Source organism: Protomyctophum parallelum, assembly GCF_964188405.1.
Source record: "Protomyctophum parallelum genome assembly, chromosome: 10".
NCBI classification, from domain to species: Eukaryota; Metazoa; Chordata; class Actinopteri; order Myctophiformes; family Myctophidae; genus Protomyctophum; species Protomyctophum parallelum.
Genome location: NC_139704.1, coordinates 45,106,477 through 45,132,741, shown reverse-complemented (window position 1 = coordinate 45,132,741; position 26,265 = coordinate 45,106,477). Strand labels below are relative to the sequence as shown.

Here is a 26,265-nt window from a genome sequence, read left to right as displayed (position 1 = left end):
GGGCAGGAGCCTATCTCCTGTTTCTGTAGCCATGAGGCCCATAGGGGCAGGAGCCTATCTCCTGTTTCTGTAGCCATGAGGCCCATAGGGCAGGAGCCTATCTCCTGTTTCTGTAGCCATGAGGCCCATAGGGGCAGGAGCCTATCTCCTGTTTCTGTAGCCATGAGGCCCATAGGGGCAGGAGCCTATCTCCTGTTTCTGTAGCCATGAGGCCCATAGGGGCAGGAGCCTATCTCCTGTTTCTGTAGCCATGAGGCCCATAGGGGCAGGAGCCTATCTCCTGTTTCTGTAGCCATGAGGCCCATAGGGCAGGAGCCTATCTCCTGTTTCTGTAGCCATGAGGCCCATAGGGCAGGAGCCTATCTCCTGTTTCTGTAGCCATGAGGCCCATAGGGGCAGGAGCCTATCTCCTGTTTCTGTAGCCATGAGGCCCATAGGGCAGGAGCCTATCTCCTGTTTCTGTAGCCATGAGGCCCATAGGGCAGGAGCCTATCTCCTGTTTCTGTAGCCATGAGGCCCATAGGGCAGGAGCCTATCTCCTGTTTCTGTAGCCATGAGGCCCATAGGGGCAGGAGCCTATCTCCTGTTTCTGTAGCCATGAGGCCCATAGGGGCAGGAGCCTATCTCCTGTTTCTGTAGCCATGAGGCCCATAGGGCAGGAGCCCATCTCCTGTTTCTGTAGCCATGAGGCCCATAGGGGCAGGAGCCTATCTCCTGTTTCTGTAGCCATGAGGCCCATAGGGGCAGGAGCCTATCTCCTGTTTCTGTAGCGTGAGGCAGCTTGGTGTACAAGTACACCCCCTGGACATGACGCTAGTATGTCGCAGGGACTTAACCCCAATCCAACCCTTGATGCTGAGTGTCAAGCAGGGAGGCACTAAGTCCCATTTTTAGAGTCTTTGGTATGACCCGGCCGGGGATCGAACCCCGACCTCCCAGTCTCAGGGCAGACACTCTAACCACAAGGCCACTGAGCTGGTATGGGGGAGTGACATGCAGTAAAGGCCGTCGGGATCGGGAGTCGAACCCGCGGCACACTGCCAGACTCGGGCTATACCGGCCAAGGTGCCTGGACCGCTGAGCAACGGCCCAGGCCAAATTAATTTAGTTTTAAGTCACATTTTAGTCACCTGAAAATGTTCTAGTGTTAGTCTGGCTTTAGTCGACTAAATGTCATACGATTTTAATCTACAGTTGATTTAGTCGACTAAAATGTGTTTTGACAGGCCTTGATGTCGTTGTAATGGCAGATTTTACACTTTGGTTGGCATGCTGAAAATAGCAGATCTGCAAGCTCACCTTGTACTTGTAGATCTGCTATTTTCAGCATGCAACCTAGGACAAAACTGGATCTCTTTTTTCTTTTAAGATATTTTTTGCGGCTTACGCCTTTTATTGGTTTTTGAAGGGACAGACAGTAGGCTGACAGGAAACGGGAGAGAGATGGGGGATGACATGCAGTAAAGGCCGTGTCGGGCTCGGGAGTCGAACCCGCGGCACACTGCGACTGGATTACCAGTCGGGTGCCCAGACGGTTACTCCACCGCCTGGGCCAAAAGTACTGGATCTCTTGTCCACTAGTCCCTTCTCTAACATTTTAGTCTAGTTTTTATTTGTTGACGAAATTGTCAATATATTTAGTCTTAGTTTTAGTCACCATAGATTCCTTTCTATTTAGTTTTAGTCTGTGAAAAAAGGTAGTCGACGAACATTTTCCGTCATAGATTTAGTCGACGAAAACAACATGCCTGATTTGTACTTAAACGTGTGTCGTGAACTCATAATGGCACCTCTCTGTGTGTGTCGTGAACTCATAATGGCACCTCTCTGTGTGTGTCGTGAACTCATAATGGCACCTCTCTGTGTGTGTCGTGAACTCATAATGGCACCTCTCCGTGTGTCGTACACTCATAATGGCACCTCTCTGTGTGTGTCGTGAACTCATAATGGCACCTCTGTGTGTGTCGTGAACTCATAATGGCACCTCTCTGTGTGTGTCGTGAACTCATAATGGCACCTCTCTGTGTGTGTCGTGAACTCATAATGGCACCTCTCCGTGTGTCGTACACTCATAATGGCACCTCTCCGTGTGTGGTGAACTCATAATGGCCCCTCTCTGTGTGTGTCGTGAACTCATAATGGCACCTCTCTGTGTGTGTCGTGAACTCATAATGGCACCTCTCTGTGTGTGTCGTGAACTCATAATGGCACCTCTCTGTGTGTGTCGTGAACTCATAATGGCACCTCTCTGTGTGTGTCGTGAACTCATAACGGCACCTCTCTGTGTGTGTCGTGAACTCATAACGGCACCTCTCTGTGTGTGTCGTGAACTCATAATGGCACCTCTCTGTGTGTCGTGAACTCATAATGGCACCTCTCTGTGTGTGTCGTGAACTCATAACGGCACCTCTCTGTGTGTGTCGTGAACTCATAATGGCACCTCTCTGTGTGTGTCGTGAACTCATAATGGCACCTCTCTGTGTGTGTCGTGAACTCATAACGGCACCTCTCTGTGTGTGTCGTGAACTCATAACGGCACCTCTCTGTGTGTGTCGTGAACTCATACTGGCACCTCTCCGTGTGTCGTGAACTCATAATGGCACCTCTTCGTGTGTGTCGTGAACTCATAATGGCACCTCTCTGTGTGTGTCGTGAACTCATAATGGCACCTCTCTGTGTGTGTCGTGAACTCATAACGGCACCTCTCTGTGTGTGTCGTGAACTCATACTGGCACCTCTCTGTGTGTCGTGAACTCATAATGGCACCTCTTCGTGTGTGTCGTGAACTCATAATGGCACCTCTCTGTGTGTGTCGTGAACTCATAATGGCACCTCTCTGTGTGTGTCGTGAACTCATACTGGCACCTCTCCGTGTGTCGTGAACTCATAATGGCACCTCTCTCTGTGTGTCGTGAACTCATAATGGCACCTCTCTGTGTGTGTCGTGAACTCATAATGGCACCTCTCTGTGTGTCGTGAACTCATAATAGCACCTCTCTGTGTGTCGTGAACTCATAATAGCACCTCTCTGTGTGTCGTGAACTCATAATGGCACCTCTCTGTGTGTCGTGAACTCATAATGGCACCTCTCTCTGTGTGTCGTGAACTCATACTGGCACCTCTCTGTGTGTGTCGTGAACTCATAATGGCACCTCTCTGTGTGTGTCGTGAACTCATAACGGCACCTCTCTGTGTGTGTCGTGAACTCATAATGGCACCTCTCTGTGTGTGTCGTGAACTCATAACGGCACCTCTCTGTGTGTGTCGTGAACTCATAACGGCACCTCTCTGTGTGTGTCGTGAACTCATAACGGCACCTCTCTCTGTGTGTCGTGAACTCATAACGCCACCTCTCTGTGTGTGTCGTGAACTCATAATGGCACCTCTCTGTGTGTGTCGTGAACTCATAACGGCACCTCTCCGTGTGTGTCGTGAACTCATAATGGCAGCTCTCCCAGACACTCAGTCAACACGGCGCGTTGTGAGCTGGAGGCAGATTTTCTAGCATTACACTGCATATTAAATCAAGCACAGCTATGCTGTGAAGTTTGCGAACGTGTGCTACAAGTCTAATCCCTTTATCCACCATTGATTTTTCTCAGGACTATTAATTTAAAGAAGAAAGCACACACATCTTGTCAATAAATCGCCAGGTGCAGGACAGAAGAAGTCGACATCTAAAAAACAAGAGAACCTGCACACTGGATCATGCTGTGTGCTTCCTGATTGGTTAATCATTGCGACCGGGGGGTTTTTCCGGACCAATGACAAAGCTTCTAGGAACATCTTTGAATGCAGATTGTGGCCAGATTGTGTCACAGAGACTAATTGTTTTTGGGAGTGTTTTACCCATTGCTGGCTGTCTGAATATAAAAACAAAAAGAAAAAAAAGTAATTAACATTTTTACATATTATTGCTTATAGCAGCTTTAAGTTAACCAATTTAAAATAGCCTTGGGAGCCATTTGTATTAATAATAATACATTTTATTTATAAGGCGCCTTTCAGGGCACTCAAGGTCGCTGTTACAACAGGTTAAAACAGTTTATACAAACATAGTTAAAAGCAAAACATAACCAAGTAGTGGACTAAGGTCCACTTCACTTGCCGTTGTTCTGTCCCCTGTACCATGTTGATCTGTTCCTGTATTGTACTGTGTTTTTGTATGGATGTAGTGTTGGGTGCTTGCACATATGCACACATGGCATCAACGCATGGTGTTGTGTGCACTGTGCAGGCACACTACACTTTGTCCTCCTTTTCATCATTCCTTTTTTAAGAGCCTGCTCAGGGACCTCAGATGAAATTTAGCTTCGGCTAACTCTGGCCCATTTACATTGATGTGATTAATGAGCTTTGTCCCCGTCAAATAAATAACCAAGGTACAGCTTGCAGCAGAGGTCAGCCATATGCCTGCCTAAACAGGTGGGTAATTCTCACCTGCAGAAAAGTGATAGTGCCAAAGACGGTGAGGACGGGTTGCATCTGTGGGTCCTCCGTTAGCAGCATGTGCTGGATGCGAGACTCGCTACTGTCCAGCGGACTGTGCCATGAAACGTGGTCCCCGCTGCAAAATGTGTTTTCTGTAGAAGGAGGAGGAGGAGGAAGAAGATGTGGGCTTGAATTACAAAGCAAAAAAAAAAAATCTTTCCAGCTCCAAGTAAAACACACCCCTTTACGAGTGTTAATTTGGACGGAGAACTTGGATCGTTGGGTTTCTATAAGCCGTCAAGACCCAAAGGGTTGCGTAGGAGTGAGAGAGAGAGAGAGAGGTTAAGAAAAAAGAAATTCATCTGCTTGGGAGGTAACATGCACCCGTTCCAGATTCACTGCCTAAGAAAAGGAGGGGAATGAAGACAGCCAGGAACCCGTATTCATCCAGCATAGACGCAGCCCACCCACGTGCAAATTGACCCCAGCTGGAGAGAGTAGAAGGGGGTTGAAAGGGTGGAGGAGGGGAGGGGCATAGCTTGGAGAGAATGGCCTTTCTCTCCACCCGGCCGGCTTTTAAAGACCCCTCCATCCCTCCTCGACCGACCTTTAATGTATACAATACATCATATACACACACTGAGGATTTAAAACAACTTAGCAGCACATTGTCTCTCTCCCTCTCGCGCTCACATGCTCAGACATGGGCCGTCACAGTCCCACTGATAAGATTAGTTTAGCCATTCTGACCTGAGATCAGATTCATACGAGAATCAGATCAGCAGATCTACAAGCTCATAGCGCGCCACTCGGTGGCGCGCTATGAGCTTGTAGATCTGCTATTTTTCAATAGCTAAAGCATAACATGATGCTAATACCAAAATGGGTTCCCGTTCAGAATGGGTTAAAGTTTAGCCAATTATTTTGACTTTTTGGAAATGATCACACGTCAGTGTTGGTAATATAAATGATGTCTTTGCTTTTTGAAAATAGAACATTTAGAAAAAGGTTAAAGTGGTTAAAAAAAACTATAATAATAATTGTAATTTAACACTGGAAATGTTGCTGCAGGAATACTCCACTGTAGAGTAAGTAGCCTTGCCGAGCCATGAGGCACATAGGGCTGTTTCTGTTCCCTGGACATGACGCTAGTATGTCGCAGGGACTAACCCCCAATCCAACCCTTGATGCTGAGTGTCAAGCAGGGAGGCACTGGGTCCCATCTTTAGAGTCCCCCAATCCAACCCTTGATGCTGAGCGTCAAGCAGGGAGGCACTGGGTCCCATTTTTACAGTCCCCCAATCCAACCCTTGATGCTGAGCGTCAAGCAGGGAGGCACTGGGTCCCATTTTTTGAGTCCCCCAATCCAACCCTTGATGCTGAGTGTCAAGCAGGGAGGCACTGGGTCCCATTTTTACAGTCCCCCAATCCAACCCTTGATGCTGAGTGTCAAGCAGGGAGGCACTGGGTCCCATTTTTACAGTCCCCCAATCCAACCCTTGATGCTGAGCGTCAAGCAGGGAGGTACTGGGTCCCATTTTTAGAATCCCCCAATCCAACCCTTGATGCCGAGTGTCAAGCAGGGAGGCACTGGGTCCCATTTTTAGAGTCTTTGGTATGACCCGGCCGGAGTTTGAACCCAGAAATCCCAGTCTCAGGGTCGGACAGAGATGTAGGTGTGGGCAAAAATAAATCAGTGATATATCGCAATTTTTACACAATATCATGCCACAATATCAATATTGAATCGCCAAGTTCAGAATCGATTTGTTTCTATATTTAAAAATGTATTTATTGATTCGTGTCCAGAAAGACTGACTGACATTATCTGGCTGCATTGAAGTGTATGATTGAACTTTTCATGGTCTATTGTTTAGAATTGTTTTAAAATGTTCTAGTAAGGGCATGGAGAAGCAGCCTTTAGACGTTATGGTAGATAACGTGAACCTGCGGCTCTCTGAATCCACAGACTTTTTTTTTTTTAAGAAATCTTAAGACATACCTTTTTAGCATTGCTTTTAACTAGGTCAGATCATTAATCCCCGTTTACGTTTATTTGAAATGCAAAATGTTTTTTTTCCTCTTTTCTTTCTTTCGTTTCTTTTAATGTTTCCTCTCTTTTGTAATCTGTGAAGCACTGTAATCTGTGAAGCACACAATCAAAACAAATAAAGTTTTGATTGATTGATAGTATAATGAAAGCAAAGTAACTTTGCAATATCGCATCATAATATATTTAACCCATTCTGACTGGGCACCCATTTTGGTGTCGGCATCATGTTATGCTTTAGCTATTTAAAAATAGCAGATCTACAAGCTCATATCGCGCCACCGAGTGGCGCGATACGAGCTTGTAGGTCTGCTATTTTTTGAAAAATCGAAGAACGACTGACATTTTTAGAATCTGATCTCAGGTCAGAATGGGTTCATCAGACCAGTGTGTGTCCGGCGGAAACCTCGTATGAATCTGATCTCAGGTCAGAATGGGTTATGAATCAAAATATGAATCGGCACCCTAGGTATCGATATCGTATGGAATCGGGAGGTAAGTGGCCTACTGTAGAGTGTGCCTCGTAGTCTGCTACTGGTGTAGACATGGATCACACAAACTAACACTCGTCACGTTTCAGGGCTGACTATTCGGTATTTTAGTCCGACGTCCTTTTGTAGTCCTACGTTACGTCCGGGTCCAAGTGGCACCAGCTCCCGTCCGCTTCTCATTTTAACCCATTCTGACCTGAGATCAGATTCATACGAGGTTTCCACTAGGACACACACTGGTCTGATTAACCCATTCTGACCTGAGATCAGATTCTAAAAATGTCAGTCGTTCTTCGATTTTTTTCAAAAATAGCAGACCTACAAGCTCGTAGCGCGCCACTCGGTGGCGCGCTACGAGCTTGTAGATCTGCTATTTTTCAATAGCTAAAGCGTAACATGATGCTAACACCAAAATGGGTGCCCGGTCAGAATGGGTTAAATAGCAATATCTAAACGTGTGAATCTTTTTGGGTTTTTCGTTATTTTACAGAAAGGAAGCCATTGAGGGTTAAAATGGGTCTTAATGCTTCCAACTCGAGTAGAATTGCATTTATTGAAGAGGCATCTGTACATTTTCAAATGATATTGTTATTATGCTTAAATTATTGCTTTGGCTAAAACGCTGAATCCCGCGGATAAAGTAGGCTATGTATAACTACAGGCATTAATAACTACAGACATTAGTCTATACCGCATATGTACAATTATATAGCCTACATTTAACAAACAAGCTTGATTGAAATTTGTAAATCAATACAAAAACTGCTATGAGGATAAAACCAGAAAGGCACTAGGCTAAGGCTTCTTTAAATCAGGTATAAAGTAAAATCACACACGTGTGAACTGAGTGGTGCAATTCCCCCCCCCCCCCCCTCTCTCTCTCTCTCTCTATCTCTCTCTCTCATTAGAGTCACTACCTCTCTCACTCTCTCTCATTAGAGTCACTACCCCTCTCACTGTTTCTGGCGCCCCCTACTGCTATTTTTAAGTCACATGCTCACACAGACACACAAACAAGTACGAGACACACAGACACACAGACACACAGACACACAAACACGTACGAGGACATTGCAAGCTGGTTGTAGGAGTGGTTGCACCACTCAAAAAGGAAAACGTGACAACCGTATAGAAAAAGGGGGTGCTCCGGTTGTCACCCCTGGGACAGTGTGCATTGCAAGTCCTCGCACGTCACGGCTAAAATACCGAATTGGTGCCGAAGCAAGCCTACATAAGCCAGAGACATTTCTGTCGCACATTTGAACTAGATACCGTATTCTAAATCACAACTGCTATACCAATCGATCAACTCCAAAGCAAAGCTAGCCAAAAATGATATGTGTGTATTGTTTTGGTGCGAGACTCTCTCACTCTGTGAGTGAAACGAGCGACCCCAGTCTATGAAAACAACCCCAAAAGAAGCGACCAGTTTCACCACTTGAGCCCAATTACATCAGCTATTTTCTACAAGAATCTTGAAAACAAAGCTCCAAATAAGCAACTACACGTCAGCAAACAATCCCAAAGAAAAGCAACCCGAATATGTAAGGGACTTTACAGGAAAACAAGCCGAAAGCACTTATAATAAGCAGACCTGGCAACACTGGCAACGCTGTTGCAGACCAGTGCTGCAGAGTGCAGACTACAAAAACAATGTTCCATCGGCCGACTAGTTTGTGCTGAACTAAATGCCAGTCTGTTGCACGTCTATTGGAGTTGGAAAGAGTCTCTTCTGTTTGGTGGAGAGTCACACACACTGCCAAAGATGTGGGACACCGTCAGAACTCTGTGGTAGCCTGCAGAGGTAACCCGTGACCTGGTTACAGTGAATGGCCCAAGATGCTTACAACAAAAGACTCCGGCTCATTTATGCTACCATGTGGGAATGTCATCTGGGGAAACATTACAGTACAGCGTGCATCTTAAACACCGCCTTGCCGGCAGCATTAAATCGCGCATTGACAGGGTTTTATCGCGCGTAACAATTATTTTGAAGAGCCAAATATCCGTAACCGCCATGTTACAATGACACAATGCTGTGTGTGGTGTCTTGACCGGTTGTTGTTTTCTCGCTCGGTGCAGAAACCACGAGTATCACAGCGCCTCCTGCTGTCGTGTCGGCCGTTGAAAAACCTTGTTTTCACCAGAAACGACTGATTTGGAGATACAGGCATTTGAACGCGGACCATTGAATGCAAGTGAACGCGCGTGCATCTTCAAAATGGCCGCGGCCACTGTCCCACTTGGGACCGAACGGTGGCTAAACGATATGATCCGATCAAAACATGGATTAAAGAATATATAAACCCCTGGATAACGTAGCTACGTTTATGGCAGGCTTAGACGATTAATTTAACACCGTTTTCTACGGTTCTGACGGGCTGCGTGTAAGGAAGACTGACTTCATTGCATTATAAATCACATTACAGGGATTATAGCAACACTGAACGACACACTGGCTGGGACACAGTTCATTAACTTTAGGAAACCATTTAAAATTTTAACCCATTTAGGCCTGATGTCGAAAATTAAAAAAATGTCTTCAAAATCTTTATGTTTCTGTATCAGTGGTGCTCAAGATTTCATGTCAAGGACCCCTCAACATGAAATATGATTTGAGTTTAGTTTGAGTCTAGTTTTTATTTGTTGACGAAATCAACATGTATATTTAGCCTTAGCTTTAGTCGTCACAGCTCCGTTTTCATTTAGTTTCCGTTTAGTTTTCGTCAGTGGAAAAAAGGTAGTCTGCGAACATTTTTCGTCTTAGTTTTTAGCCGACAAAAACAACACTGGAACAAGGGTCGCTCCTCTTACCCGACTGGAATACGTAGCGAGCCAGGCCTTGCATGAGCTCAGCTGGCCAGGTCGGTGGTGCCGTCTCCCCCAGTTCCCTCTTCAGCCTGAAGGTGAGCTCAAAGCCAAACCCACTGGGTCCCTCTGTTCCTGTGAATCTGACACACACAAACACAGAAACCACAAATAGATTGTAAATTAATTTATTATTTTGAAACAATTCATTGTAATAATCGTGACAGCCCAAAGACTTCTTAGGAAATAAACAGGAATGTTTTAGCTAACTACCGGTACAAGGCTTCTGGGCTAGTGAGCTAGCACAATACGGACAACATTACCTACTTTCAACTTGGCATCCATATTTTGGCATGTCATTAGAGGCAAAGAAAATAAATAAGTAAATACAAATACATAATATAATACAACCTTCAATTACTTTTATTGGCATATGGTATATTGGTATTTGTATTGAATTTATTTGTCATATGACAAATTGCATAGTGTCTACGGTTCCAAATCCTTTCTTTCAATATTTGTTCTGAAAGAAATCATTAAATGGAAATGAGCAGTGAGCAGAGCACCATGATGAGCACAGACGGTTCAGATACAACGGCCTAAAATGTTGGAAAGAACTAAGGCGTCTTCTTCAATGCTATTTTACTGACCCTGAGAGACTAAACCAACCGGCCAGCTCAGTTTAACCCATTTTGGACTGAGGTCGATTAAATCCCCCAAAAAATCTGAATGTTTCTATGTCAGTGGTGCTCAACCTTTTTCATGTGAAGGACCCCCAGAATTATCTCTATTGGGCCACGGACCCCCATCTCAAAATATGTAGTTCCAGGGACCCCCCCCCCAGAAGCCAATATTTTAGTTAGAAATGTTCGCTCTGAAATATATATTCAAAAAAACTTGCACCACATTTTCACGACTTTTCAAAAATAGCAGACCTACAAGCTCGTAGCGCGCCACTCGGTGGCGCGCTACGAGCTTGTAGGTCTGCTATTTTTCAATATTTTTAAAGCATAACATAATACTTAGTTAAAACACCAACAGGGTTTCCCGCACAGAATGGGTTATTAAAACATAAACAGCAGCAGCTGTTCTGCTGCTCTTCTCTCTGTCATGCTAAAAAAGCACGAAGCTGTCAAAAACTCTGCTGCAGAACAATGGAGAGACGCGAGTCATTAACCCCCATCTCTAGTCTGTAGGTGGTCTACTGCTGGTCCCCATGACTGCCTAAACTCAAGGAAAGTGATGTTTTGTTAACACAGAACCAAATGGGCCTGACCCCAGAACCGTTTTAAATAATGCAACGTCACTAGTGCTCAGAGAGGCTTTGTTTGTGCAATGCTAAAACTAGGAAATATAGCCCATGTATTATGCTATGCAGATTTTCATTATAAATAGTTTTTTTTAGTGATGCACTGAATATTCGGCCGCAGAAAATGTTCGGCAGAAAATGGCCACACACACACACACACATCGGCTCTTATTCTCTCTCTTTCTGGAAACAATCAAAACGATGGAATTGCACAAAAAAACAATACCACCCAATTTATTCAGTGATTTTACTTAATTCAAATATCACTTATTTTTTTTGGTTTTGTTGTGATAATCCTCCCTACTATAGAGTGTGCTGACCATATAAGGAGTTTCTCCCTGTCCCCAGTTCACCCCTGGGGGTCAAAAGAGCTTTTGTTTTTGGCTATAGGTGGCCCAGCCTTCATCCAATCAGGATAGAGAGGGGCCTTCCGCCAATCATGATCGAGCGGGGGTGGGCCTTGGTGTGCTGTGCTGTTGGCCTGTCCCCCCACTCTTGTTACCAGGGCGGTAATCATTAAAATCACTGAATGCTCCTTTAAATGTTTTACACCTGTGTGAACCTGTGTCTGTAATACGACAAGAAAGCCTTGCGTAGCTGCGTCTATCTGGGAGCGTACCCATGTTCCCCAGGTTCTATGTTCCCCAGGTTCTGTGTTCCCCAGGTTCTATGTTCCCCACCATGCAAAAAAGCTTCTTTGTTCCCCACTTAGAATAAACCTAAACCAGAAACCTAACCTAGTGATTTTTGTAATTGTAGTAAGACTAAAAGTATTTTAGCAACTTAGTCTTAGTGTTAGCAAATTCTGATTTAAGCTCTGCAGTCTTTGAACAATCCATTGAACTTCAGGCCTGCCTAGGCTACTTAAACTACCGGTAACTAAAAATTAACACTGGCATAAAATAAAATAAAACATAATTGCTCAGACTCTTCAACAAAGATGGCAAAAACAAATGTATTATTGTTCTGTATTTATACATACAATTGTATACTACAAAACACTGAAGTCAACCCATTTTGGGTGGGAACCCCTTTTGGTGTTAGCATTTAATATGTCATGCTTTAGCTATTGAAAAATAGCAGATCTACAAGCTCATAGCGCGCCACCGAGTGGCGCGCTATGAGCTTGTGGATCTGCTATTTTTGAAAAATCGAAGAACGACTGACATAGAAACATAGCTTTTTCAGAAAGCTGTCAGGATGTAGAAGACATTTTTAGAATCTGATCTCTGGTCAGAATGGAGTTAAACCAGAAACCGATAACGCTAACCCTAAGGTATTAGTGGGGAACATAGGGATTAGGGATGACCCCGTCTATCTCAGTGGCCAGTGGCCACACAAACAACAAACAATACCAAGTGATATCCTGAGCCAAGTGCAACCTACTTACTCATGCACTCTATTGTCCCCATAGAGGTCACTCAGTCCAAAGCTGACATAGTGCCAATGCTCCTGGATGTCCTGGGCGGGACAGCCCACATTCCGATACATGCTGATGTAGTCTAATGGATCTGGACCCCCTAACCTGAGGGGAACACCAAGACAAAACAGTTAGATAGTGTTACCACCCTTGCTCTTGACTTCTCTGGTGCGATATCCTCTTATTAGATCTGCAACGTTTATAAAAAGTAGTGGGTCACACTCGAGTGGCAAGAGTGAGTTGATTTATTATATTTTATTATTATTTACAAGTCAGAATGAAGAAACATTTCGGCTATCCAGCCTTCGTCAGTAAATCGTTGTTGATTTTGTTGACTAAAACTAAGACGAAAAATGTTCGTCGACTACCTTTTTCTACTGATGAAAACTATGAAGACTAACACTAAGACTAAATATAGTGACAATTCCGTCAACAAATAAAAACTAGTCAAAATGTTTGGACGGGACTAGTGGACAAGAGATCCAGTACGAGTCATTTTACACTTGGTTGCATACTGAAAATCTACAAGCTCACAACGCATCGGAGCTTGTAGATCTGCTATTTTCAGCAAGTGTAAAATCAGTTATTTCGACGGCATCAAGGCCTGCCAAAATACATTTTTGTCGACTAAATCACCTGTAGATTTAGTCGACTAAAATTGTATGACATTTGGTCGACTAAAACTAAACCAACACTAAAACATTCCAGGTGACTAAAATGTGACTAAAACTAAATGAAAACTATTCAAGACTAAAACTAAAATCAAAATTTGCTACCAAAAACAATCACTGTTGTCAACTCATGCACTCATGAGAGCACGAGTTGACAACTACTTTTATAAACAGTGATTAAGGCATGTCATTCATTCAATCAAAAATGAGATATGATCCTTAATTAAACTGCGTACAACCAAATGGACCTGTAACTCTGTGTAGTCGTCTGAGTGTACAAATGGAAACACATGGGACTCCCTCACAGATCCATCTGGTTCTATTTGTACAGTCACTCTCAGTTGCAATAAGCAGGATTTATCCTAATTGGATTTTAAAATAAAAGGCAAGATAAACTAAACAATATAACGTTTATCTTTTTTTTAACAAGTTTTCTTTTTCTGTGCTTCAGTTTGATTGTTGTGTTATACTGCTTTGGCCCTGTTTTAAATGGCTAGGTGTCACTTGTAAGAGTGTTTTTAATCTCAATGTGACTTCCTATTTAAATAAAGGTTGTATAAAATTGTATGCAGAAGTAGGGTCATAAACTTGTCTTCAGAATGCTCAACTCTAGGCAAAACAAAGTCACTTTACTGCTACGAGAATGTATGGCTGTAAATGATCATGTTTAGCTTTCCTCTTACTGGGGTAAGTTAATGACACACGATTCTGTATGGGACAAACTGGTTAATACATTTTGTATCATATAATTTCTTGCTTTACCAAATTCCGACCCCCATAATAAATAACCCCCCCCGGTTGTTTTGACTTGGAAAAAAACACTCACCAGTATTTGACAATAGCAGTGACCTGCAGCGGGTTGGCCTGCTCGGGGTAGAGGCGCCGGCATTCCCCGTAGATGGCCTGCAGTCCGGGGGGGAAGAGCGACGCGAGGCCCGGGGCTTGAGCACCGCTGGTAGGCCGCGCTTCGTCCATGAATCAAACACAGAGACACACACAGCCTCGAAAAGACGTGGTTTTTAAGTATGAAAAAAAAAAAAAAACAGTCCGTTGATATGAACTGTGTTTCTGTACACACAACCAGCATCAACTAACGAGCATAACTTCTAATGATAATAGACTTCTCCCCCTCCCCAGCCCAGCCTAGAGAAGTGTTGTTGTCTATGAAAGACTATTCAGTCAGTCTTGAGTCCCACTTTCTCTGGACCCTGCCTGTTGCACACAGGGGGCGGGGCCAAGCCTGTTGCTTACTTATAAGAGGCGTAGCGATTGGTCGAACGGGCCCCGAGGAGCGACGCTCGCCGCGTCCAATGGCCAGCGTGGCTTTCTTTGTTGTTTTTGAATGGTAGTATAGTATTTTTTTTTTTTTTTTACCAAAACATTAAATAAAACATATTAACATTTTATTTTATAATCTATTTTAATATTTATTTCATTGTGGTTTTGTGTGTATTTAATTAGTTAATTAATTGTGATATTTATGTATTTCATTTTCCATAGGGGCTCTCTGCTATACTGCATGGGGATCAATGTTTTATTTAATACCTATAGGTTTATATGGCTACGGGATTATGTTTCTACTGATTGTTTTCGTTTCTTTTTTTGGGGGGGGGGGGCATTTGTTCTTACATTACAATTACATCTTCAAACTCGCAGCTCATTTAGTAGGAGAGGGGATAGACTGAGAGAGGGAAATCCTCTTTCAGCAAACTGCCTGACTCCTGAGTGCCTGTATAGTGGCGAGTCCACAACCTTTTCCTGGTTTAGTGCGCCTTCTGCTGCTAGAAACTGCTCATTTGAGAAAGCATAAAAACAGGCCCATGAAATTCTTAGTTAACTTCCATTCATTCAACAACTTCAAATATTTAGATAGCTGCCTGAGGGAATGTACAGTTGACATAAGATGTGTCATATCTGCTTGGCATATGGCCAAATGGCCAATAAACCTTAGTTATCATCAGTGTTTATTATAGTCAATTGTTTAGGGTAGTTTGCTGCCTGGATACTGTAATCTTTAGGTCCTATGACAAGTTCAAATCAGCCCTTGAGACCAGCCACTGACCAGGAACTATAATGGCACTCAGTCAATACTACTCTTTCAAAGAAGTGAATAAGGTGAGGAACACTGTTGTTTTTGGCAGCAAATGTAGATTTTAGTTTTAGTCATAGACTCATAGTCTCTTGAAATAGTTTTCATTTAGTTTTAGTCACATTTTAGTCGCCTGGAATGTCTTAGTGTTAGTCTAGTTTTAGTCGACTAAATATCATAGGATTTTAGTCGACTAAATCTACAGTTGATTTAGTCGACTAAAATGTATTTTGGCAGGCCTTGATGCCGTCGTAATGACTGTTTTTAAGTGGTGCAAACCACTTCTACGTCCAGCTTACAATGCCTTGCACGTGTTTGTATGTTTGTGTGTGTGTCTGTCTGTGTGAGCATGGAACGAGAGAAGTATGTGACATGGCTGCCACCTGCTGGACGCACGGGAGTTGCACCACTTGGTTCACACTGGTGTGATTTTTACACTGACAATAGCGGATCTACAAGCTTGTAGCTGATCTACAAGCTTTAGATCGGCTCTTTTCAGCATGCAACCAAGTGTAAAATGACTTATACTGGATCTCTTCTCCACTAGTCCCTTCCTAACATTTTAGTCTAGTTTTTATTTGTTGACGTCTTGACGAAATTGCCAGTATATTTAGTCTTTAATAGTTTCAGTCATCATAGCTTAGTTTTCATTTAGTTTTCATCAGTGGAAAAGGTAGTCGACGAACATTTTTTCGTCTTAGTTTTAGTCAACGAAAACAACACTGGTGAGGAACAATATTCCACGATAAATGTTTGGTGTTGTTGTTGTAATTGTAACTGTAACTGAATACTATATGCCTAATCTAGCGTAATAATCACTTTTGGGAAGTGTTCATTTAATGAAAGTAGAAATTGTGAACATAGCAAATCTACAAGCTCACATGGCACGCAATTTGACACTTAGTGAGCATGTATAGATCTAGCCTGCATGGCGCGACCAGACTTCATCATGCCTTCTAATATGCATATTGCCCCCTGCAGTGCAGCGCAGTGGTATAGTATAACAACGCGATGCTATAGATCTGCAGTTCTTGCTAGTCGTAGCCTACTGTGGCGAAAAATAAAACTTCTGGGAACTCAGATTAATGAAGTACAGGCTTTGAGGCTTTCGTGGATAACCAATCTCATGTGTATTGTTTGTTTCAGCAGCTGACGTATGGTCCATGATGACAACCTCAAGCTGCCACTCACTCAGGCAAGAGAGCTGATTCGTCACACCTCATCTTCTGTAGACAATGAGCGACTTCTGCTGGTACACATTTCCTCCACTGGGTCACCACCACCACAGAACCAGGTTTCCATTTATAACGCACGCTTCCCGTACGCCATGGCAACACAACAGCGGGCACTACCAGTACCTTCCACCTATCCACAGTGTCACCACCAGCCAGCATCCACAGCCATATTATCTACTGATGACCGGGAGCCCGAGGGTCGCTCCCCGTGGTTATGCAGAACACCACCACCATCATTACAGTGGACTTCCCCCAGCGCTGTGGTCTAATACCTATCCCCATATCAACCCTGTGGCGTCCTCTCCTTCTCTGCCCCCCGGACCACCACCGAGGCTGCAGGGCCAGGTAGAGGCCCGTTGGCCCGAGGGCTTCACCCTGAGAGGGGAGCTCCACTGGGGGAGGCTGGAGAGAGTGTACGGCCCTCGCAGGGAGCTGCCGGGGTTCGTAAGGGAAGACCTGCGCAGGGTGTATGGCACCTATCCCAGGACGGACCTGAGCATCACCTATCACAGGGGGGAGTATGTTGTGAAAGGGGACCCCCACGCCGCGGAGCAGGAGTACAGGGTGGAGAGACAGGTGGTCAGACAAGACAGGAGCCCAGAGGAGGCTGGTGGTGGTGTGAGGGACACGAGGAAGAGGAAGAAGAGGAAAAATCACACCCGTGTGAACTGAGTGGTGCAATTCCCCCCCCCCCCCCCACCTCTCTCTCTCTCTCTCTCTCATTATCAGGCAACAGCACTATCCCTCTCTATTTCTGGCACAACAGCGCCCCTACTGGTACTCAGAGTCATATACTGGTGCTCATTAACCAACACATACATAGGTGAACCAACACATAGGTAGGTGAACACGGACATTGCTGTTCCTTGGAGTGGTTGCACCACTCAAAAAAATATACGGTGATAATCGCACCAAATGCTGCTAGAAACCATGGTCTATTTTCAATTTTACAATTTAGGCATTTAACACTCTTAATCCAGAGCGATTTACATTAAGCAAGAACAAAAAGCACGGCAATACATATACACGATAAAAAGTAGTTATCATTCATGCGTAAGCTAATAACATAACAGTGGAATATATCTATATAATGAAACTATATGTATAAACTATACTATACTATATACATATATACTATAAAGTGCTATGACTACATAAAAATATACATTCTAGTGCTATGTAACATGCTATAAGTCTGTATTTGGGAAAGTTAACTGTCCTAGACACAGCCCACATACAATCAAATTCTTAGTTTAATTTAATAAAGTTGGATGATCAAAAATATAATTTTGATTGCCTAAAGCAGTGGTTCTCAAACATCTTTATGTCAAGGACCCTCACGTTGATATGTATTTAGCCGCAGAACCCAATTTGAATAGGTTTTGTGCCATGATTATTCCAAATCTTCAAGGTTTTTCCACAATATTTTGAATTGTCTGATTGAAATTATATATGATTTTATACTTACAAAAAGATATGTGTAATGCTACCTCAACAATAACTACCGGTACCTATAATATATGTGCCATTGTCCAATGATAACTTTAACAATGATTTGTATTTTAATTCTCTTCACTTAGATGCCTTTATATTCTGTTGTCCATTCTACTCACACCTGTGTGGGATGTTTCTATATCCTTACACAGTTGTTTCTTTGTCTACTGACTGAGTCACAGACATTACGGTATCCAACCGTAATATTTATGGTTCCTTCAGAGTCTTACCGTTATCTCCATGGCTGCAGGTTTATCAGAATATTTGTGTTGTGGTTGCGTGGGCATGCTATTTCTGGAGTCCTCACATTACTGTAAACTTTGTTGTACTTGAAACACACCCCGTTTCTAGAAAAATCCACATATGCTAAATGTTTGCATAATATTATATATAAGGTTCATTGTCAATAAAATATGGGACTGCAGGGACACAGGAAAACGGTTTGAGTTTATTTATTAACAGAATGTGGGGAAATATACAATGTTTACTTCAAGTTTAAATGTACTCATCAAGTAACATAACCAGAAAATATATTCACAATTTGAAAACACATCAAAAAATATGAAATATGAAATGGTGGCACATCATGCTAAAAGCAAGAATTGATCAATTTGGTTACATTTATACTCTCAGAGGTAAATTAAGCGGGAACCCCTTTTGGTGTTTTAACTAAGCATTATGTAATACTTTAGCTATTGAAAAATAGCAGATCTACAAGCTCATAGGGCGCCACTGAGTGGCGCGCTACAAGCTTGTAGGTCTGCTATTTTTTTAAAGCGTGAAGATGCGGCACAAATCTTTGAATATATATTCTTTCAGAAGACCTTTTTTATTTATTTCGACGTCAGGCTTAAATGGGTTAACTCTCAGGATCTTTACAGCGTAAAACAGCATGTTTCTGAAGGTCATAATAATTAGCATCCTTTGGCGTCGTCTTGTGGTGTTAGACTAGTACCCTATATAGATTGTCGCAGTCCCGCCCTCTTTCATGACGACACCAGGCCCAGGAAATGAATCCCAATGCATTTTTCCCATAGACATTTCATAAAGTATTTATTTAAAGACCTTTTAAGCGTCGTGCGAAGCCAACTGGAGTCGTGACAATTCATGACAACGAACACAATATTTTGGACCAAACAAATAATTACAAAGAAGAAAAACAACAAAAAAAAATGTTGTAACCTGCCGTTTTGTTCTACTTTCTAATTCTTTGTTTGGCCCGAAAAATTGTGTTTATTGTCATGATTTGTCACGACAAGAGTTGGCTTTGTCCGCGGCGTTAAACGTCTTTAAATAAATACTTTCTGAAAAGTCTATGGGAAAAATGCATTGGGAATTTTTTTCCGGATCTCTCGAGGGGACGGGACTGCGACGCTCTATACCAGAAGAACTGATCCTTTGGCGTGGTGGTGTGCTGTCAGACTAGTACCCTACCAGAAGAACTGGTCCTTTGGCGTGGTGGTGTGCTGTCAGACTAGTACCCTACCAGAAGAACTGGTCCTTTGGCGTGGTGGTGTGCTGTCAGACTAGTACCCTACCAGAAGAACTGGTCCTTTGGCGTGGTGGTGTGCTGTCAGACTAGTACCCTACCAGAAGAACTGGTCCTTTGGCGTGGTGGTGTGCTGTCAGACTAGTACCCTACCAGAAGAACTGAGCCCATAGATGACACCTGGAATATAGCCACCATCTATGGAATTCAGTTCTCATAGTAGAGTACTCCTTCTATCTTTAAGGTCTTCTTCTTGAGCCTCTTGAGGTTTCCTCTGGCAGTGCCTTTTCCATTTGAACATTCAGATACTCTTCCACCTGCTATATGTCAGTTCCAAGGAAATCCCCCCCCCCCCCCCCCCCCTGTCAGGTGAAAAGAAGCAGCTTGGACTCCTCATGCATAGAAGGAGCATGAGGTCAGTCCGCTGCCCCCCCCCCCCCCCCCCCCCCCCAGGTTGGCAGAGGAAGTGTAGCAGCGCCCAGGATTACATTAGATAATTGACACTGGGTGAGAAAAAATTTGTTGCAAAATCGTGGGATAAAAAATGATATAATAAAAAAGAAAACATTCAGATTGATCGGCATATTTTTGCAGAATGTATGCTGACATTCTAGCCATATTATTGGCTAGAATGCCTGTGGTTATGCATAGTATAGGCTAGGGCAAAAGTGGTTAAAGGATGTGTTATCATTCTTTTAACACAAAAGTGTGAGCTCTATATTGTGATATAATCATTCATGCATAGCGTTTGTTCAGTAAACAGAGGTCTCCCCATCTCTCCCCATCAGGAGAGAGACCTCATACACATACAGGGTATACACATGATAAAAGAGTGAATTTGGAAGTGATGAAACACAATTAAAAGAGCTAACAAAATTGGAATAGGAACACTACAAAACTGATAAAGCTGATACATGGGTTCTCTCTCTCCCGATTTTCCACACCTAGAAATGTATTCTTCTGTGGACGGGAACCCCTTTTCGTGTTTTAACTAAGCATTCTGTCATACTTTAGCTTTTGAAAAAGAGCAGATCTACAAGCTCATAGCTCGTAGATCTGACCTACGAGCTTGTAGGTCTGCTATTTTTGAAAAATCGTGAAAATGCGGCACAAATCTTTGAATATATATTCTTTCAGAAGACTTTTCGACGTCAGGTCTAAATGGGTTAAAGAGCTGGAGACTATTTGAATTTAGAGATTTAACAAACAAAAAAACACAAAAAAAAAGCACTTTTAAACATTGACATGACCTAATAATGACTCAGCTAAATAACCAACTGCTCAACTCAGTGACCTCCAGCATGACCTCGCCTGTTTCTACAGCGAGGCAGAGAGATGATGAAACATGAAGTCAGTGAAGGAGACCAGCGGTGAGTTCACCAGGAGGGCATCTGGTGACGACGTTGATCTATAATAAGCGTATAAGTCAGTGGGTTCTCAAACGTTTTCATTTCGAGGACCCCCCCCCCGCAGTTCATTAAGCCAGTGGTTCCCAAACCTATTCATGTCAAGGACCCCCAAATTGACACTAATTAGCCTGCGGACCCCCATTTGAAAAGAGAAGATTATTTTACGACTCTTAACAGTGATTCTAAACCCGTTTCATTTCAAGGACCCCTATAGATTGACATGAATTTGGCTACAGTCCCTCATTTAATGGCATTTCTATCTCTGGGACCCCCTCTGGGACAATATATCATATTGTAAAATCAATGTTAATTCAACTCTGAGAGTGTACAAATGTACACTCTCAGAGTTCCAGTCCCATGAGGGTCCATTTGGTTCCGAACTATCATGTAGCTGGGTACCCCCTGGAACTCCCTCAAGTAACCCTGGGGTTCCCCGGACCCCACTTTGGGAACCACTGCATTAGGCCACGGACCACTCTGAAAGTGCACAAATGGAACCAAATGGAACCTGTGCCCCTTTGCACACTCTCAGAGTTACAGACCCCTAAGAGTCCAATTGGTTCCCAACTATCAATAATTTAGCTGTGGAACAACTGTTATATGTAACACAAGGATAGTCCTTAACGTGTGCCCGTGAAGCATACCTTTTGTTCCATAAATCCATTGATCCGTGTTGCAGTTTCTGAAAACTTTGAAAAATCAACGTCCAACAATTGTTTGTCAAAGCTCTTTCAGTTAAATATTGTAACCAACTCTCCTATAGACTATAGTACAAATCCAATGCTGTCGTGAGAACTGCAGCCCACTGTGAAGTTCCCCGACGGTTGTCAGAGGAACCCGTCCATTCTCAAGAAGAATTCCTGGAAACGTTTCACAACTGAACACTGAAATGAAAGTCAGACTTCTGAGATGATGCAAGCATTCATGAGACTCGGATCACACAGAACACAGCCCCTGACCGGGGCATATGAAATGACTCATCGCGTTTGTTGCTCCACACCACCAAGAGGAAGAACTTTGGAGCATGATAAACCCATGTATAGTTTGGTGTATAAGTTAACCGCTTAAACCCTATATAATTCAATGACAAGGAGTTCCGCGGGGGTCTATACTAGGCCTATAATACTAAGTATATACTCATTCAATCACTGGAGCCTTTACTGACAGTGAAGACTCACAGTATAGTTGGATTCGCTCATGTTATCTCGGCCATGTAATGCATTCCACACTACAACACAATGAACTTTGTGTGGAAGGCCACACCTGAACACAGTCAGGAAACTTCTCTCTTGCCGCCAAGGCACTGGGAAATAACCAGTTCCTCCAGTGCCTATTACAAGGAATTCCCCATCAAAGCATTTCCCGTTCTACAATCAACCAATTTGAAACAAAACCAGTAATTAAACAGATTTCATTGACATTAATGACTTGGAAGGTGACCGACCGCTTGTAATTCTATTTATTAACTATCAAGCATTTATTATACATCAAGATTCCCCTATTAAAATGCACTTACACAGTCAGACTTCCAGATCTGATCAAGAAAGAACATGACCCAGCATCTAAGAATGTCAAATACGCAGGTAGTGTTTATTCTTGGCTAAATACTTACCATATCAGTCATTTCACAAGTTTTACCTTCCAGATCTATTGGCAATAATACCATATTTCCTCATAGCGGCTTCCCAACAGTGCTCCTGGTCAGTCAAAACTTTAAAAAAAAGCAGTGCTCCCAGCTCAACAAAAAGATGTCCCAGTGTTGCATCAGCAGCCAGCCAGACCACCAAAATGAGATCCCCCTCACACAAGCCAGTGGATTTCCTTCCCCCCCTAATTCACCTGCGTGGGTGGGTCCTGATCTGATCTGCTCGGCTCTCTCTCTCTCCCATGTCGTCCAAAGTCCCACGGAAGGATACAGCATACTGCCTGACATTCAGAGCAAAAGACCCTTAAATACCACCACGCCACCACCTTTCACATCACACACATCAGCCTCCCTCCCTCCCTCTCTCTCAGTCTCTACCTCTCTCTCCCTCCCTCTCTCTGTCTCTACCGCTCTCTCCCTCCCTCCCTCTCTCTCTCTCCCTCCCTCCCTCCCTCCCTCCCTCCCTCCCTCCCTCCCTCTCCCTCTCCCTCTCCCTCCCTCACTCTCTCTCAGTCTCTACCTCTCTCTTCCTCCCTCTCTCTGTCTCTACCGCTCCCTCCCTCCCTCCCTCCCTCCCTCCCTCCCTCCCTCTCTCTCCCTCTCTCTCCCTCCCTCCCTCCCTCCCTCCCTCTCTCTCTCTCTCCCTCCCTCTCTGTCTCTACCTCTGCTCTTCATGTCTTCATGCCCTCCCTCTGTATACGGTAAGCCTGACAGTCACTTCCCAGTAAGGAGGAAGCAGGGGGGAGTGAACACAGCACGCCCACACACAATGAATCAACATAATAGTTTCTGAGGAAAACCGTCCTGGCCCGGCCGTGCCCCCGCGAGTACACTTAATACTCAAGTACTCTTAGTTACTTAAATACTTTTTTTTGGGGGGTACTTTTTACTTTACTTCAGTGTTTATATTTGATACTAATACTTTATACTTCTGCTTCCCTGCATTGCAAAGGAGAACATTGTACTTCTTACTCCACTACAATTATTTGACAGCTTTAGTTGCTATGCAATTTAGTTTCTAGTACAAAACATACAGTAAACGCACATATATACCTATACACTTTGGATATTAAAGAATTGCCAATCTACAATCTCTTGTAGATTAAGCTCTACTCGTAACAGAGTATTTTAACTACTGCTACTGCTACTTTTACTCTAAATAATCTGAGTAGCCTACATCTTCCATCACGTACGGCCCTGCCCCCTGTTCCCATAAGGCAACCAGGGGAAAGGCTCTGTGTGTGTGTGTGTGTGTGTGTGTGTGTGTGTGTGTGTGTGTGTGTGTGTGTGTGTGTGTGTGTGTGTGTGTGTGTGTGTGTGTGTGTGTGCACTTGGGTGCGTGCGTGCGTGCGTGCGTACGTGCTAGAGGAACCAGGAATTCCCCCGCAAGCCATGAACAGCTGTAGAGAAGAAGAGGATGATGACGAGGCAGACATGCTGCAGTATGCCGGGTAGACGTCGTAGGCAAACAGAAACCTTGTTTGGTGTGTGTGTGTGTGTGTGTGTGTGTGTGTGTGTGTGTGTGTGTGTGTGTGTGTGTGTGTGTGTGTGTGTGTGTGTGTGTGTGTGTGTGTGTGTGTGTGTGTGTGTGTGTGCGTGCGTGCGTGCGTGCGTGCGTGTGTGTGTGTGTGTGTGTGTGTTTGAGATAGAGTGAAACTAAATCTAGGAAATGGAAATTGTGTCCAGAATATTTGTGGGCTTTTAAAAAATGCTCTATCATGTTTGAGCTCGGCGACACAATAGGTGTTTCCAAGAAAAATACTTGTTCAATCATGTTTGTCATTATTGCTTGCGTCAGAGTCTGATACATTTTGGATAAGGCCCATTCAGGAGTTGTTTGTATGGTCACGGGGATGTTAATTCAGGTGTTTCAAATGACACGCACGTCGAAACGCGTTTCATAAGACCAATATAACCTTGTTTACTCCAGACTCCTGTTAAAAATGGACATTTATGACGTGTGTGTGTGTGTGTGTGTGTGTGTTAGTGTCAGTTAGCTACAACAATCACATGACTGAATATGGGAAGTTCGAGCCATTGTCTTAATAAAAGCAACACATTGTTATCCATGCCGTTTCACCTCTTGGCAAATCCAATATAGTTTCTGTGTGGCAGAAACGATGTAGGCCTAACGTTGTTTTTCAGGAAATGGAAAAAGTCCCTGACTGTGTAGCAATGGCTCCAATGTGGTTATCATTTAGTCACAAGCTATGGTTAATACTTTATTTGTAAAATATTTACAATACCCACAGTCAAACTTAACCATTTTAAAGGACCACTTCACCACTTTTCAACCTATCTTCATATAATAGATCCTCACTAAAACTCTTGAAAAAAATGGCGCAATCTTTTTCTACTCGGTCCGCGTCTCATAGGAGGGCTGTGGGCAGTTTAGAAACCGTCTTCCAGTGACATCATCGATGGGGAATACAAGCTAATAAAAACTGCAGGCTTTCTAGTCCTGAAAAGTTGCAATGCAAAAATTGAAGCCATCGTTCTCACGATAATGAAAATCTAAACATTTTTGTAAAAAAATCTTGTTTAAGAAATAATCTGTCTAATGATGATGTCACTGGAAGACGGTTTCTAAACTGCCCACAGCCCTCCTATGAGACACAGACTGAGTAGAAAAAAATCGTGCCATTCTATCATGATTATTAGTGAGGACCTATTATATGAAGATAGGTTGAAAAGTGGTGAAGTGGTCCTTTAACTTTCACTTCAAAGCCTTTTCTAAAATAGCAACAAATAGCTGATCTACCAGCTCACGATGACAAACTAGCAGATTAATTTGTGAGAATACAGCATGAATAAAGTTGAAATATGGAGATACATGGTTTCTGCCCGACTTATTTCCTCGTCTTATCATCCAGATAAGGCGGGATATTAGAAACCGGTTTGGTCCGGTACTGAACAAAGTGGACATAAACCTCCCCAAAATATCCCTGTCTGTTTAAATCTATGGTTTCCTGTGATCTGAAGAGAAAAAAGGGGATTCCACACTGTTCACCTCCCAAAAGAATCACATGTCTTCCTCTAACTGTACACAGAGGATGTGCCTTCATTAAAAAATATATTTTACAGTATTGTACAGTACATCCAGCGTATTATTAGGTCATCGTGTTTGGCACAGTACGTACGTACGAAACAGATAAGTGGATGCAGCTTGATTAAGAATAGGTCCAAAAACCCAAACTAATGGCACATTCCTAGAGTATACACAGTAAAATCCTAAGTGCTAATTCATCAGTTTGTAAACCGAGTGTATGAATGAATGGGTCCGTTTGGTACCGTTCCATCCATACACTCAAGAGTCCAATCAACACCCGTGATTTTACAGTGTAGGACCATTACTAAAATAAGAGATACAGAGACCCCATAGAACCTCACACTCATTGATGTGCAGTGACTCTAGAATCCACTTTCAAACTACATCCTTGGGCCGGTGGGATAAGTTGCAATTGACATTTTGCAGCCGGACTTCAGTAACAAGCGTGGCTTTCATGCTGCTGTTTGAACGCTGGGGAAATCACTGGCAAAAGGTCACTGAGCCCATTTCCTTTCTTTCCTCCGCATGCATCCAAAGACGTCCGTAAGAAACAACCCCCTTTCAACTGCACTTCACTCACTGGCACACGGACATATTCACTCACTGACACACGGACATATTCACTCACTGGCACACAGACATATTCACTCACTGACACACGGACATATTCACTCA

At 43.4% G+C, this 26,265-nt stretch overlaps 2 protein-coding genes across 4 annotated transcripts in view; one reads left to right on the top strand and one right to left on the bottom strand.

Moving 5' to 3' along the window:
• LOC310866255 (suppressor of fused homolog) overlaps positions 1-14,313 on the bottom strand; it is a 36,516-nt gene extending 22,203 nt beyond the window's left edge. For all 3 annotated transcript variants that reach the window (XM_083775779.1, XM_083775780.1, XM_083775781.1), the window contains exons 1-4: positions 14,007-14,313; positions 12,480-12,614; positions 9,787-9,923; positions 4,441-4,583 (exon numbers count right to left, since the gene is read on the bottom strand). In XM_083775779.1, coding sequence (XP_083631905.1) covers positions 4,441-4,583; positions 9,787-9,923; positions 12,480-12,614; positions 14,007-14,155 — 564 coding nt within the window. In that variant the 5' untranslated portion in view covers positions 14,156-14,313. The remainder of the gene's footprint in view (positions 1-4,440; positions 4,584-9,786; positions 9,924-12,479; positions 12,615-14,006) is intronic.
• Positions 1-26,265, top strand: part of LOC310865844 (complement C1q-like protein 2) — a gene marked incomplete at its 5' end in the record, with an annotated part of 275,737 nt that overhangs the window by 164,344 nt on the left and 85,128 nt on the right. The gene's annotated exons all lie outside the window — the stretch shown is intronic.